Consider the following 16,901-nt stretch of genomic DNA (forward strand, 5'->3'; position numbering starts at 1 on the left):
ACTCTTTTAGACAGAAAGACATTGAGACAGCCCAAATCCACAAAACTGTGGCAAATTCTCCAACATGTTTGCTCGAACACCGCTGCCAAGGACCTGGAAAACCTGCCTGCAGTTGTACCAAGAAGAATCTGTAGGGTTTTGAAGATAAAAAGTGGTCACAGCAAACACTGATTTGATTTTTCAGATTACTGTACACGGCGGTGTGGTGGTTAGCACCGTCACCACACAGGAAGAAGGTTCTTGGATTGAACACAGCTTCGGAAACAGCCAGCCACCCAGGGCCTTTCTGTGTGTAATTTGCATGTTCTCACCACAGTCCAAAGACAGATTGAGGTTAGGTTATTTGGATATCCTTAAAAAAGGATTAAGCCGCTTTGAAGTTAACTGATAAAAACTTGTTATCGAAAGCATCTTCACTTTAATTTAGTGCCTAAAGCTTCTCAGTTATTCATTGCATGTCAAAAACAAACGAATATCTACAGATGTACACACGCAGCGGGCAACAACAAAACCCACACTTGAATCGCTCGAACGCGAGAGACACGTGAGGCCGGAGAATCTCCACGGAGCATGCGCGAAATTTTGTTCTAAGATTTCCAAACCGGAAGACGCCGTACTAAACTCCCGAGTGATTCATCCTCGTCGACACACACGATCTTCGCGGCAACTCTTCTGACAGCTAGCGACGCGAAAAAAACTCCACAACGTCTCAACAAGACAACAAGTGAGTTGACAGCTCCGTTCTCTCCGCTCGCATCCGTGACACTGCCACATTCACACGCAGCGGGGCAGGGGGACGTGGCTTTCCTCCTCCGTCCTCCGGAGCCGGCCGGGGTGTCGCCGCTCCATCTACTGCTCCCAACTGTTCTTTGGACTTTGGGCTGGCTAGCGTTAGCCGAACTTAGCTTTAGCTCGCATGTCTTAGCATCGCACACACTAACACATTGGCACTTCCTGTTTAGCCCCTAGAATGCACCTGGGAGCTAGCTGACAGTTGCCTCCTTCACTTGCTAACCCGTGTGGGGTTTTGTGTTCACTACCGCGTTGAGGACAACACTGCAGTGACTGTACGGGTGAGTTAGCCTGTCGCTAGCGAATTCTTTTCCCTTCCCTTCCCTTCCCTGTGTTTCTGTGAGAGGAGCGTGTCCGTGTGCGCGTGCGTGTGCGCGCGACACCATGCCAATGTCGTTTCAGGCACTGAACGTCAGTTCGGCTGCTGTTCTACAGAGGAACAACGCAGCCATACAGAGCAGTAGCCTGCTGCTGCTGCTGCAGATGCAGATGCTGCGAGAGGCGGTGTGGTGTGTTCCACCCAGGGCCTGTGCACACCAGTGACAGCAGGAACATAATAGTTGGCCGCAGCCATTAATGGGAAAATACACCGTGGTAGAGTGAAAGATAGTGTCTCGTTCAGTGTGGGACCGCAGAGGCGCTGTTGACAAACTCCACAGCTGGAGAGCAGCACGTCCACAGGGATCACAGTGGTCATCAGGTGAGTCAGGTGACTAGATGTCCTCCAGTTGTGTTTGGTTTGTCCCGCAGGGCGTACAGATGTGCAGAGGAAGATCTCACTGACAATATCATCAGTGCATCCGCTTGACAAGTAGTGTGTCTTGACACTACTTGTCAAGCGGACGCACTGATCTGACAGGCGTGTTTCTGACATGGAGCGATCCCCATTAATCTAACTTGGTGTGTCGGGAATGTTAATCTTGCATTTTATACTTCAGGTGTTATTTGAATATGACAGTGGCTGGCTGTGGGTTTAGACTGGGAAGTGATTCGCCGTACGGGTGTTGAGTGTCACTGAAAGGCAGACACTCTGTTGGCGGAGCTGGTTTCTGTCCCATGCAGATACATTATAGAAGACTGAACTGTTTGCTTTAGTGAGGCTTGGTTGAGTTCATTTTAACACGATGTCTGATGGATGCTTTTTTTTTTTTACGCAATTAGATTTCCAGCAACGTTTACATGTACAGGGAAATTAACGCCCAACCCTGGCACTGCTGTAGTCACACACCCTAATCCCGGTATGGAGTTTCACCATCCAAAGACACCATTGTTACAGATTACACTTTAATGAACTGGGATTTGATTGCCTCATAGATGGGGACATGTATGTGTATGGTGGCCATTTTGTTAAGTTAAGTTAGTATACTCAGGCCAAGCCTTATCCTAACAATGGCTTTATATTCACAACTACTGAACAGGTTTGCCGTGCTGTAATGACAGGTCTGTTCAGTGTGCTCGTGACCCATGATCACCTTGTCGAATAGGAGGCAGGAAAGCTGCTGCCAGCAGGTCCGGCATGGTCGGCCTCGGCTATGTTCTTCATGGCAAGGTCAGCCAAGTCATAAAGCAGATGGAGGTAGACTGAGACACACGTCCAAAATGTAGCCACCCAGCGTCTACAATGAGAGGAGACATGAGGCCAAGTGCACCACCCGTCACCAGATGAAAGAATAATGGCCAAAAAGGAAAAGTCTGACCCGCCACCCGACTCGACACAGTGTCGGACGTTTGTTCACTCGTGCATCTTGCACCCAGCGTCGTACACTACATAAAACACCCATCAAATAGACAAACAGGGATTACAGTATTTTTTTCTTCCCTGTGTGCATGTTGATACTATTGTGTCTCAACCCTCAGAAAGACATTCACCCATAGACATTATGCAGTTGGTTAGTCCAGCTCCTGTGGGTGCTGTGCAGTCTGTCTACACCACTGGTCACTCACAGTTTCCATACAGGCAGTTGTTGGCTAGCAATGCTGCCAACTAGGACTGAGGACGGCTGTAATGACTGGGAGCAAATTTGCTCTTGTGTTTCAAATTACAGACCCAGAGAGAAAGCAGAAGGGCAGCGGCATTTAGAGAAAGAAGAAACAGTGTAATCTGGATGACAACCGTTCAGCTGAGGGATTCCTGCAAATCAGGCTTCAATCAGTCAAAGTCACCAACCATGTTTTAGTGTAATAGTTTTGACATGATAATATTTCAGCAAACAGACAAACCGAAGCCTTGGTTAGTTACATTAGGGATGTTCTGTACTTGCATAGACAGCCATAACAAGTTATGATTAATCAGTGTGTTTGGAGAGTTCATATCACATGCTTCAGATCCAATTGAAGTTCAGAAGAAGAGACATGAGACACAGTGGACGTTTCCTCTAAATGACATGAATTCCCATCATGCCTCGACACTATCAGTGTTTCTTATCTGGGTTCCTTCTCAGCTAAGTGAATCAGTCGGAATGTTCACTTTCTTTTTTTTTGCTTCATGCTGTGTAATTGAATAGGTGTGATTGGAGCACATGATCCCGTTGCTTCTCTCATGTATGTCTGTGTGCATGCACATGCGTGTATTAATTGAATTTGCCTGGGCTAATTGTGTATGAATGCCTTTTGTGTGCATGTAATCATGTCACTGTGAGCGAATGAATGCCCCCTTCATACTTTTGTTCTCAACTCTGTGTATATGTGTGTGTGTGTGTGTGTGTGTGTGTGTGTGTGTGTGTGTGTGTGTGTGTGTGTGTGTGTGTGTGTGTGTGTGTGTGTGTGTGTGTGTGTGTGTGTGTGTGTGTGTGTGTGTGTGTGTGTGTGTGTGTGTGTGTGTGTGTGTGCGTGCCTGCGTGTTCTTCCACAACATCATCGTAAACTTTGCATATCTCAAACCCCAGCTGCTTTACACAAACTCTCACTGTCAGTGCCTTGTTGGCCAAAAAAACAGCAAATGAATTAAAATAAAATAAAATCTATAAAACAATTAGGAGTTGACGCACTGGTATCGGCAATGCCTAAGGAAACTGCAATAAGTGACTTGTCTCATTATTGTTGTTTCTATTTTTTTTTTTTTATTTTCATTAGAGAGTAATCTGATTATTCCTTTCGATTATTTCATTCAATAAATTGTAAGAGTCATTTTTTTAATGCCCGTCCCAATTTGTTCAAGTCCAGTTCAAGTGATGTCTTCAAATGTGTTGTTTTGTCCAAAGTTATATTAATATTAAAAACCAATACAATGATATTAGTAAATGATATTTAGATTAACTTTATATAAAACAAATAGAATCAGCAAATCCTTACGAATCCTTATTTTGCCGAAAAAGCTAATTATCGATTACCAGAATAACTCCTCGTTCCCTGTTCTGTTGATCAGATGATTTGTAATGTGTTTTAGAAGAGAGTAAATGTGGTATTTGCAAACTCAGAGCAGTAGGCCTTCATTTAACTATTACTGATTGCGGTTGCTTGCTGAAATTGGCTTTATTCATTCTGTTTTTAATTAGAAGTTCAAAGCAATGAAAGTTTCACTTATCCTTTTTTGCTTACAGTAAGGTATCGGCTTGCTTTGCAACTGTTTGTTTGTTGTTCAGTCAAACTCGCAGCTGAACTAGTGAGCCAGCAGGATGTAACATGTGCAGACAATGGGCTGCTGCTGATGTGCCGACCAGGAAGTTGTTTGGCTGTTGTCTCACAAGTTGTTGGTGTGTCTGTGTGTTGGCAGGGTGTGTTTTGTTTTGGTTTGGCCTTGACTTGCTTTGTACACAAAACTGAACACAGTACCTTAAGCAATGTCAATGACTTACGATCTTGTAACTCACAATTACTTAGAAAGTATCTCAAAGAAGAATTGAAAAAAACGTTTCTTAAACCGCTTAGTGCTGCTGTGTTTGCTGTGCACGTAGACTACAGAGCTGGGTGGACAGGAGAGGGAAGGGGAGAGCTTTGATTCTGTCTCCCCCAGCCGACCCTGAGTAAACCAGCCAGCCATGGATGACCGCTCCTCACTGGGAAAAGTCAGCAGCTCTACCGAGTCCGTGGCCACCGTCACCAGTGAGGAGTTTGTTCTGGTACAGCCCAGTGCTGCCGGGTCACCGCAGGGCTCTGAGGGCAAACCGAGGCTCAAGGTCAGTACCATACACGGATACACTTTTAAACCTGAATCGTACAATATGTCATTTTCATTTTCAAATAACACGAACGTATCCAAAATGAAGAGAGTTACAAATACAGCAGCTCAATAACCTTTTTTCCCCCCTCAAGTTTTCCAGGATAGTCATTGCATGTGTGCATCTGAGTTTCATGCAGACAAACTTTTGCCAAAGGATTGAGTCAGTCAAGGAAGCCCAAGTCTGTCATCATCTATCTAATAATAATCTCTAATGTTTCCTATTCCTCAGTGTTTCAACTTGCCTTGATTCTCATTGCCTCATGTCCTCTTTTTTCCCTTTTTTTTTTTCCTCTCTTCCTCAGATGTCTTGTAATGGAAGTGAGCAGCTGGAAAAAGCTATGGAGGAGCTGCTGGATGATGATGATGATCAGGTGAAGGTGGAGAAGAGCAGCGTGGAAAAGATGGAGAAGAACAAGGACCCAGAGAGCCAACTCCTGGAACCACAACCTCCAGGTAAATTCTTCAGGCATTTACTGTCTTTTTTTTTTTTATTTGGTAACATTTTATTGTCAAAAAGCATCTAATGTAATTGTTACTGCAGCTGAAAATGCCCACAATCCTACTGGTATTGACATGTATACATACATACATAGTCATATTTCAGTGGGCTTGGCTGCACAGCTTTTAGTAGGTGGGGGAATGAAATACAGCTGATTATGTATGGTAGTGCTTATGTTTGGCTTAAGCCTTGTTTTACCGGAATTTCATATCAGTGTGGAAATGCCAATGTGTAAAGTATTCTTGTATAACAAAATGTTTAAAACTGACCTGCGAACCTTGAAAAAAAATGCAGCTGCATGAAGGCTGTTGACATGCCAACATTGTATCAGATCAACAAGGCTGGTATTTGAACTCTCTGCTCTTTATATCAGCAAGGACACATCGACCCAGACATTCAGTACAGAAAAACAAGAGTCTTAACTGTGATTGAATGATTCAACACTGTTTACCTAAGTGGCATGTACAAGACATTAGCGACTTACAGGCTCCTCTGATCTCTCTGGGGCCTCTCCTCATTACATCTGGTGCAAATATATTTCATTTTCTGGGATTCACCTGATCAACCACATGTCGCTTTATGACATTCCATATGTTTTTGTTTCATGTCCATCCCTGTGTAGTCATGGGTCTGGTTTTCAAATGAGTCTTTAATATCTAACGCCAAACGACTGTATACAAAAACACACATGCTCGTGTGATTTAAATCCACACTTTCATTTGAGAGATAAGAAGAGTTTGAATAAGAAGAGCAGATGATGTAATGTGTTGATCACTTCTGGTTTGACAGGTTTAAAGTGTCACAGAGGAAGGAAGCCCTGGCGCATCTTTCTCCACAGAAAAACAGTTGAATGCAGAATGTTGCCAACGATGACATTTGTATACTTTTGCATAGTACTATGTAATTACTTTTAAGCATCCTCCCTGTGTTGTGGTGGCTGGTGAATACACAGAGGAGTCAGCTGGTAAAAGATGGAACGTTTTTGGGTGCTTGAGAATAATAGTTTAACTTTAACTTTGTCCGACACCATAAAAGTTACACAAAATTTGACATTACATTTACTGCAGTGTGCTAAGAGGAAGTGGTTAGTGTGGGGTCAATAAAGAGTCAAGTCAGGAGTACAAGTCCACTTGTTGCTCATCGTTCTACTTCCTGTTTGAAAAGTGTGAAAGTCAACTTTCACACCCTTATTTGTTTGTAGGCTTGTCTAGTCTGCTCCTCTCTCTCTCTCTCGTATTGAATGCACCGCTATATTGTGGAGCTGTTAGAGTACAGGATGTGAAAATCCAGAAAATTCAATGTTCTCATTATGCTCTGATGTGATGCCAGAGTCATGAGATGAGTTGTTTGTCTGTTGATTATAAGACAGTTGTGTCTTTGTCTTGGCTTAAATTAAGCTCAACTGGAAGGGAATAGACGGATGTCCATTTATCTTAGAATATGCACAGGAATCCCCTACGGCACATTTTCACCTTTTAGAGAACTATGAACACCATCACAACCTTTTCTGTCTGTCCACAGAAGCATGTCCGGCACCATCCAGCCCCATGGTCCCAGAAGAGGACAGTGTCCAGTTTAACAAGGTGTCCTACCTGGGCTGCACCTGGGTCAAAGCCCCTCGCAACGAGGCCGAGGCGCAGAGTGCCATGACCACCCTGCGAGCTGAGAGCGCCATCCCTATCCCCATCACCCTGCACGTCCCTTCCGGACCAAATGGCTCTGTCAGGTCAATAATGTTTTAAGAGAGGGACTGTGTGGATTGAGACTGGGGTCATTTAAAGAAAAGAAGATTCGTTTGTTAAGAATGGTAATTTAGGATATTTAAACTGCAGACTGGCAGTAAAGAAACAGAACAAAAAGCATTGGTTACACAATATTTGTGGACTTATTCTCATGTTTCTCGCGAATACCCATGCTGTATTAATTTGTGACCACGCTAACCCAGCTTCACCTTGTGCCCATTGATTGATACGCGTTCTCATCAGTCCCTGTCACAGCCTAGCCGTGACAGAAAATATTTATATATATATATATATATATTTTTATATATATATATATATATATATATATATATATATATATATATATATATATATATATATATATATATATATATATATATATATATATATATATATATATTCAAAGAATTAAGTGTAGTAAAACAGGGCAGCTTATCTTAAAGCCATTAATTAATTGCAGTTCAGTATCTTCAGTCTCTTGCCATACTGATTGTAAGTCTAGATAAATACACCATTTCACATGTTAAATAAAATGATTCTCTGCAGGATTGTGGACCAGGCGTCAGGTACAGAGATTGCCTCCTTCCCCATTTACAAGGTGTTGTTTTGTGCCCGTGGACGGGAGGACTCGGTGGAAAGTGACTGTTTCTCCTTCACCGAGAGTTACCGAAGTTCTGAGGACTTCCAGATCCACGTCTTCTCCTGCCACATAAAAGAAGCTGTGAGTTGCATACACGTTTTCCATATTACAAAGTGCAACTTGACATGCTTTTCAACCCTCTGTGTTGTACTTCAATGCCTTAACATCTAGGTACAACTTGTTCAGGTCCACTAGATGCCAAAATGAACAGAAGATAGGAGCTGTCAGTCAAACACAATTTTCTCTAAGAAGAGGTCAAATCAGAAAACAGCTGTGTCTGGACTATAGCTGCAGAGGCTTTCATTGACTGTGTTACCATGGACAGCAATAATGGCTATTGACATTATTCTGAATAAGATATTTTTTCTATTACGATATTTACATACGTTTCTAATAGAATATTCCACTCATATTCCTGTTTACATGTCACAGATTATAGTCCGATTATGAGGTCAAGCAGTTGTTAACTGCCATACATGCAAATGTCTCAAAATGCTGCAAAAACTCCAATAGGATATCATAATGAATCATCATGATTAAGACATAAACATGTTTACATAATCCGTGTAAAATAGGCCTTTATAATAATACAATTATTAGTTATTCTGAGTATTCGGGTTAAGGTAATCAGAAAATGCTGTTTACATGGCAGCGTCTTATTCAGACTGTTGTCTTTATCCGGTTAATATTGGAAAATTGTTGTCACTGTTAAGTGATGTAGAAATGGTACGCAGTTACTACTGTATAGTGCTGCCACTGTTAAGCCAGCAGAGGGCGCTGTTCTTCTGTTGGGTTTTCTCAGTCATCTCCAGTACTTTCTACTCTCTCCTCAATTTTCATATTCTACTAATTTCTGTTTGTGCACATTGATTCTCTCTAATCATTTCCTTATGAAACATTAATTTTTTTTCTTTTCTGATCACTGTTGAATAATATTAAATATATAGATGTCCTTCTCACCTTTTAAACTTTCCCACTTTCTTAATTTTCTTTCTTAAATCCATCATCTCCCCTTTTCTTTTTCCATCCAGGTCAGCCGTATCCTCTACAGTTTCTCCACAGCCTTTCGGCGTTCCTCTCGACCGGCAGACATCAGGGACACAACGCTGTCCAGTCCGCCCGAGAGCGACCTCTACACCTTCACCGTCTCGCTGGAGATCAAAGAGGACGATGGCAAGGGCAACTACAGGTAATCAGTCCATACGTACACACACAGATGCAGATACACACACTTTTTTATATTAAATTATCCAGGTGTCCTCACAAAAGTCTGGAGTATGAATGTTATAAATTTTTTCAGAAGTAAGCTGTCATTATATCTTTTACCTTCTATGGAACAAATTCGATGCTGCTACCATGAATTATAATGCTGTAGTGCTGCTGTTTCATTTCTTTTTTAAGGAGGACTGATATACATAAATGCACTCACTGTTTTCTTAATCAGCTCAAGACTGTGGTTATCACAAATGTAAGTTGTTCCACTGTTAATGCGCTGCAGCAATACTATTTCATCTGTCTGTTAACTAGAAAGAGAATAAAACTCATTGCCGCAGTTTTTTTTCCATTTTTCCATTTTCTATCATATATTGAATATTTAAGAAAGGGATTTTGGTTTTCTTACAGTTATCTGTTCCCTTGGAACAAAAGCTGCTATGAAAGCTCAGCAGATGCCCATAAAATTGAATGTACTCAGGAGCGGACTTAATGAAAGACATGTCATATTTTATCTGTAACTAGTCATACCATTAATCATATAATCCTTTTTTCAAAGAAACTGGTTATTAAGACGGAGAGAGAAAAATAATATAAAACAAAGTAAATTTAAAAATACAGTTAACATCAAAGAACATCACAGTACAATACACAAAGTCAGAATGGAATTACATCTAATCCTCAAAGTTTTATATAATTACCCCTCCTCTTCCTCTTCACAGTCCAGTGCCTAAGGACAGGGAGAAGTTCTTCTTCAAGCTGCGGCAGGGCGTGCAGAAGAAGGTCGTCGTCTCAGTTCAGCAAATGTGCAACAAGGAGCTCGGCATCGAGAGGTGAGGAACACTGTAAAAATAGAGGATGCATAATGAGGCCCTGGTGACCTTCCTCTTGGGGTGAGGGTTTTTTCTTGCCATGTAACCTTGCTAGTGTTATGTTGTATTCCACCAAACCCCTCACATATTATACAATTATTATACTTTTTTTCTTGGAGGAAGGAAAGTGTTTTCAGCTATGCTGGTGCTGTAGGACCAGAGTTACAGGTAGATCTGTTTCAGCAGGACAAATGAACTAATCTAAAAGAAGTAATGATATAGAGCCAAAAACACTGCTCCTAACGGAGTGGGTGTGGTCATGGCATACAAAATCTATAACCTTGTTGTACGATGAGGTGTGATCTCCCTTATGTGTTCATGTGCTCTTGCAGCACTGTAGCACTGAAAAACTAGGTCAGCTTCATCACTCCCCCTTTTCTTCCTCACCCTTTACCTCCTATTGCTACGGAGGGAAACCAACACCTGGCCCCTGCTTTATTTTTAGAGTCAATGAAAACTCCTATCGTGCTCAGAGTTGATCCTCTCTGAGGTGTTCAGCTTGTTTGTCAACATTTCTTTTTTTTTAAATATTTAAAAAAAAAAAAGCTTTATGCTTTGCATCATGTGCTCTGTGGATGCTGTACATTATGTTCTGTATTTATAGCTGCACAGCTGAATGGCCCCACGGTCAGAAAGAGTGTCTGACTGTCCACGCTTATTAATCCTGTTAAAATGGCCCAAGACATCTGCACCCTGACTTTGTAAAATGTGTTTAAGCCATCCTGGATTAGAGCTGGGTGTAAACACATTCTTACGGAGTGTAGTTCTGAAACCGAGGAATTCCTCTTGTTGACCACTTGATGGCACCTTCAAACCTAAAGCTGAGGGGACTTTGACAAGACCATGTAACTCATGTGGAGACAATGTGTACCACGCTGCTTCTGTATAGATTTTATTGGGGACTTAAGCATTATGATGGTTCGAACGCTTTACCCATCCAAGAATGTGACATTAAGACCTAAATAGCATTTGTTTTCTTATTCTTTTCTGTATTTATGAGCTTTTACTGTATATAATCTTATAGAAATGCATATTCACTTCGTATGAGATGATCTGGCATTGTACCCTGCTGATTCCTATTTATTTTTTTATTTACATGCCTTCATATTAGTTCATAGCAATATTATACTGGCACATCCATTTTCCATGTATGGGCACAGGGCTGTTGATATATATACTGTCATGATCCTAAATTTGCATGTCCTATAAGAGGCGTTTCATGGGTTTCAATTGGAAAGCGCTTTCTGCTGAAGCTTATAAATTGGTATATAAACAAAATGTTTTATGTATTAAATAAATAAGTTTAACCTCCTGTATCTATGATGCGCATTTTGTGCAAGGGGCATCCCTGACATGGTCAGGCTGTAGCAAAGTTTATCACAGCCAGCAGTGTCAGTGAGATGATCAAAATGATCAGCTTACAAATTGCCTGCTTCTCAATCTTGTCAGCTTAATGCTTGGAAATCCCTGAAAGATTACAGTACTGCAATATTATGATATTTATGTAGCATAGTTCAGTGAATTACATTTTAGTTTTTTCCATATTTAAGTTTCCTCTCTGCAGACTGTGCCTCTGCAGAAGAGTATTGATTTGTGATCGTAGCTCCTGTTTCCTCCCTCCAGGTGTTTTGGGATGCTGCTGAGTCCAGGACAAAAAGTCTGCAACAGTGACATGCATCTACTAGACATGGTGAGCAGCAACTTGTTACAGATACAGTTAAAAGTACATAATGTGCCTTTTGTTTGTGGAACACTGGAGAAGAGGAACACTGATTTATAAAAACCATTATTACAACCCTTTTCTATCAAATAGATTGAGTTGAATGAGCATAGTTGGAGTTTTAACACCTGTGCAACTCACTATGACCTTTATGTCATGTTAGAGTGACTCGTGATTTACAGTATATCAACTAATGTTGTTGCAAGAACATAAGTGACTGGATGAATACCTACACAGGAGTCGATGGGGAAGAGCTCCGATGGGAAGTCCTACGTTATCACAGGAACATGGAACCCCAACATGGCAGCCTTCCAGCCACTGAATGAAGACACACCCAAAGGTGAGGATGAGTTATAATTAAAATGCAAAGCTAGAAACCTTCTTCACAATCCTGATAGTAATATGCAGCACTACTTCCTGCAGTACAGTATTGTTCAAATAATGTATCAGAAGGTGTTGTATCCCAATTTGTGACCCGATTTCTCTTTTTTTTTAGCATAGGCAATTTAACACTTACCTTTGTACCATTAAGGTTGTGAACTGCCTAAGTTTCAATTAACACTCAAAAAATATTGGTTGTTCTGAAACATTTGAGTGGTAGTCCATGAAGTAGCAATTATTTCCATACATTATTGTCACAGATGTGACGTATCGGCCTGCACAAACCTCAAGGGCATGTCTAGGAATTATGCAGTGCTTGGACGTGATAATTGCTTTTTTTCCATCCTCTAACATACCTCAAAGTCCTGTGTCCTGCCCCTGTGACCCAGTGCTTGTCAAAGCTTGACACGTTTTTGCACATGCACAAGCATGAACACGTGTCGGGCAGCAGAGCAAACTGAACTGCGGACACACTCGTGTGAGGGAGAGAATTAAAAGCAGCATTGTGGGGGAGATTGTTCTCAGGCAATTCACTTTGCTGTCCTGCCTTGTTTTATTCATATTCTATGCAGCTGTACGAATTCCTTGTCCAAAATGGCCTTAAATATCCTCTAGAATTGATCTGAAATTTACTGTCTATGCTGATTGATTCCAAATTATTATTAATTAATAATTAAGTAATAATTATCTTTAACTGTTGTAAACCTGGGGAACCTGAACCATCAAAAGAAATGTATTTATTATCACTAAAATAAAGGCAGTTCATTGTTACTTGAAGCTGCAAAATGCCCTTTATTACAAAATCATTTCTCTGAATTAGCATTTTAATTACTGTTCATATTAAGACTGTGGGTCTTATTTTATGTCCTTCTGCAAATTGATTCAAATTAAACTTCATCACTGTGAAATACATTTTTACCCCTTATGTCCTTTTCGCTATTTGTTTATCCTTCTGTTATAATTAAACTGTCGCCAGCACAGAGGCATTACGTGATTTGTTAGTTTGAGGCTCATACCCCATTGTGTATGAAGAACTTTCACGTAAAAAAACCTGAACCTTTGCTGTACTATGATAAAATTCTGTTTAGCTTCAGGGCTCATCTAGCAGATTAATCTTTTTACAGATAACAGATACATTTATAGACTCCATTTGTAAAGTTGGAGACCTTAATGTTACGTCCTTATCCACTAGAGGGTGTGACGTTCCCACAGGATTCATGATGTGTAATTTCCCCGCCCCCCTGCAGAAGTTAAGCAGACGAATAGCGAACAATCCTCAGCCTCCAGTTACGTTTATGAAGATCTAAATTTATTGTAATGTTTGATTGTTTTACTAGCTTTGAGCATTTGTTAAAATGTAAAAAAATACATCACCATCGTAAATAATTTGTTTTTGCCAAAGATGTTGGTGCAGACCAACTCATTAATGTGTACCAGCGCTTAGCTGGAAGATGACCCATAACCTGGTCACCCCAAATCAATATATCATTGTATCCATCTCTGTAGTTTAACCTTTTTCACAATATAGACAATAGGTCTAAGCACAGTACAGTAAATTATTCATTTAAGTAAAAAGAAATCCAAATGAGTGTACAGAGTAACATTGGTTTCTTTTCTTGTTTTTCCTTCTTGTCCTTGGTGCGGTCCAGATAAGCAAGTCTTCGTGACAGCGGCCGTGGACCTGGTTGTGACCGAAGTGGTGGAGCCAGTTCGTTTCCTGCTGGAAACTCTGGTCAGGGTTTATCCATCAAATGAACGCTTCTGGTACTTCAGCCGCAAGACCTTCAGCGAGACCTTTTACCTCAAACTCAGACAGGTATTTCTACTGCAACTGTTACACTGTAAAGTACCTGCACACATTTTCATTTACTTTGCACATATTGACTATATATTTGTTTAAATGTATGTTTAAACCACAATCGTGTCTGAATCTGTTTTTTTGACCTGGTTAGTTCTTTAATGTCTAGTCAGTCAGGGCCAACTGCCAGATCAAGATGGTTGTATATAAAATGTTTTCACCTATTTAGTGATTGGTTGATGGGTTTTATGGCCTCGATTTCTGGAAGACTGTCAAAGTGTGAATGAGACTAACCATCAGTCAGTAGAAATTACAAAGTTTATTGAATCAGTGTTGGAACGCAGAAACAAACATTTGAGTTGCTACTTATGTCTTGGATGATCAATTCATAGACATATTGGTTGCTTAACTTCTTAGTCAGTTGGTGGCTAGCGGGGTTTAACTGGTATGGAAATATTGTTGATAGTGGCATGGATAAAAAAATCTCACGTAAGAATATCATTACATCACCTGTACAGTCAATCATAAGAAATTATCTATAATTTCACCAAAAAATCATCAAACCAACAACACAGACCCATTTAATATCTGGTAGAATTAGACAATTTTAATTAATAAATAGGGCTGCGTGAAATAATATTTTTAAATAGAAAATGAGTTTTATTTGGTTTTTTTGCCGAAAACAGATGATTTTTTTCTGGTTATTTAACCTTTTCAAAAGTTGTTTATAGCATCATATGAAAAATGACATTTTTTATGATAGTGGAGTTTGCATTTTTTCCAATTTGTTTACTGTAATTAATCTGATTTCTTTACACAGATTTGATTCTGATTTATAAATGCTCACAGTAAAGAAATGACACCTTTTGATATTTTCATCCGTGTATCTAATGGAGTCCAATCTATCGTGATTCATCCAAAGCATTTCCACTCGTTAGAATGGCTCACAATGTTATCACGCGTCTCAAAGGGCCTTACTGCCCACAACAGCATCAGTTCCCAACTAAAGCTTGTCAAGAAGACGAGGGAAAAGTGGAGCAGGTGGATGGGCGGCTGGACAGCTTGGAGGATGTGTGGAGTGGAGGAGGGGGTCAGAGCAGGCAGTTTGGAAGGCGCGTTGGTGTGTCAGTGAACAGTCAAATGCTGCACCCAAGAGAACTTAAACACTTGTTGGTTGTTAGAGCTAAAGACAAGTGCAAAGGAAAAGATGCAAATATCTCATCAGCTGACATCTATTTCTCTCTTTCCATCTGTGCATCTCACACTTTTGCCTTCATTTTTAGTCTCACTTCCTCTTAACTGTCCAGCTGGTGCGCTGATGTTCAACATGTCATTGCTTCCCCCTGCCACACCACGGTTTCTGTCAGATCTTGTTGTAGTGTAAAATATAGGATCTATTGCTCAAAACCTCTCGCTCGCACAGGTCATTTCACTTGTTTCCTAAAAAAATGAACAGTGCTAAACTACATGTCAGTTATCATGTTTATCTTGTGAGCTTATCTCTGGGAGCCTCGCAACTGAAACCACAATCCACTGATGTGAGTGATGTTGCTTATAGCGACAAACAAACTGTATCTTCCGTGTAAATTACCATTGAAAGACGCAGTAAGTGATTTTGGAGATAGCTTGTTTCTCTCTTTGTTGTTGTGATTGAAATGCTCTGACCGGGCCGTGAACCCGCAGCCTCGGTCGGGTATGGGAAACCGATGCGCTAACCACTAGTCCAAAACCCCTGTCTTTGTGTCATTCGCTAACACGTGTCTTAAAGTGTCGGGTAGCGATGTTTACCAACTGCACACACAGTGTTTTCTGTTGCGGTCTGCAAAATTTGGGGGGGGGGATTTCGATTTACAGGGCCTGGGCTGAGCCGAAAACTCGCGCACACACAGAACCGACAGCTAGCGGACAATGAGGAAATATTCGCTGATTTTTACAAAACGTGTTTTGCTTTAGAATCGCTTACTGGCCATTTAGTATACGATGGCAAACTGAAATGTGAAGAGTGAAGAATGCACATTTACTTACCTCCCACCAACACAAGGACGGCCATTCTGAACAGTTGGTACAGGTGCTTAAAAAAATACAGTTAAGCCGTAAGCCTCTTCTCCCCTGTTAAAGAGCGCATCTCCTTTAGTAGGCCGTGGGGAGCTGGCAGAGCAGTGAAGTGTGGGGTAGCTTTGGATTGTAGAGCTAATAAGAGGCTCTGTCGCATTATTGGCATGTGGGTAATTAACAGCGGCGGCCTGACTCATCCGCCTGATTTCCTCTGTAGTTATCTCCTCGGTAAATGGAAGATTGGTGGACTGCTGCTGTACTTAAGAGCAAATTAAAATAATATTGTGTTGAGTTTTATTAATTATCTGTGCTAACCTCTCAGAATGTTATCTTTGTCTTTGTCTTTACTGGAAAACGTATTTGGTGTCTGCTTTCCGGGAGACAAACCTGCCAGAGCTGTAGGCCAGATCATCTCTGTCAAGTCCAAGTTGATTTCACCAGTCCAGTCATTTTCTTAGTCAAGACTGTGGCAGAAGGAAAAAGGCAATAATTTGCATTAGGGTTTAGGAGTTTCTAAGAGATCAGGAGAAACTTCAACAAAACAATATCTGCAGGATGCAAACCCCTTTAAAATTCAGCTAAGATTGAGCTTTATATTCTTGTTTCTATAAGTGAACAGACTTTTTTTCTTTCTGATACCAGTATTTTTTTTTAAACTCTAGATGTGTAAAGTTCAAGATGAGCTTGAACTTTAAGCTGATGGGACCAACTGCGGAGAGCAATAGCAGAGATGCTTTAGGAGAAATGTCACCTTGAAGATTATGGATGAAAATAATCTTGTAAGGGAAAAACACTTGGCGATGTTGCAAAATCCCATTAGCTGTTAATACAGTCCTGCTTTTTTTGTGGCAAAATGGTAATCATGTCATAGAACAACATTTTGCAGGGAGAGCTGTCTTTGATATCAGCAAACATAATCATGTTTTCGTTCTTTTTTTCTTATAAATCCACAGGGAATGATACGTTGTTTGTCTACGGCCCAATTTTTTGTCACAGTTTTATCAGTGTTAATAATTCATGCTGTAGGGTTA

General features: G+C 40.7%; 1 protein-coding gene across 4 annotated transcripts in view; it reads left to right on the top strand.

The window, feature by feature from the left end:
- Positions 1–572: 572 nt before the first annotated feature.
- The window catches only part of rabgap1l (RAB GTPase activating protein 1-like), a 95,811-nt gene continuing 79,482 nt past the window's right edge, over positions 573–16,901 (top strand). Inside the window, exons 1-11 of one of the 4 annotated variants that reach the window (XM_035648871.2) lie at positions 575–724; positions 963–1,073; positions 4,686–4,907; positions 5,254–5,404; positions 6,972–7,176; positions 7,739–7,913; positions 8,864–9,021; positions 9,767–9,877; positions 11,540–11,606; positions 11,874–11,976; positions 13,667–13,833. In XM_035648871.2, the coding sequence (XP_035504764.2) occupies positions 4,770–4,907; positions 5,254–5,404; positions 6,972–7,176; positions 7,739–7,913; positions 8,864–9,021; positions 9,767–9,877; positions 11,540–11,606; positions 11,874–11,976; positions 13,667–13,833 (1,275 nt within the window). In that variant the 5' untranslated portion in view covers positions 575–724; positions 963–1,073; positions 4,686–4,769. Of the gene's footprint in view, positions 725–962; positions 1,074–1,289; positions 1,493–4,659; positions 4,908–5,253; positions 5,405–6,971; positions 7,177–7,738; positions 7,914–8,863; positions 9,022–9,766; positions 9,878–11,539; positions 11,607–11,873; positions 11,977–13,666; positions 13,834–16,901 lie in introns of those variants that run through there. The other 3 variants (XM_035648872.2, XM_035648873.2, XM_035648874.2) reach the window with 3 other exon arrangements.

This window comes from Scophthalmus maximus, chromosome 13 (genome assembly GCF_022379125.1).
Source record: "Scophthalmus maximus strain ysfricsl-2021 chromosome 13, ASM2237912v1, whole genome shotgun sequence".
In the NCBI taxonomy this organism is placed as follows: domain Eukaryota; kingdom Metazoa; phylum Chordata; class Actinopteri; order Pleuronectiformes; family Scophthalmidae; genus Scophthalmus; species Scophthalmus maximus.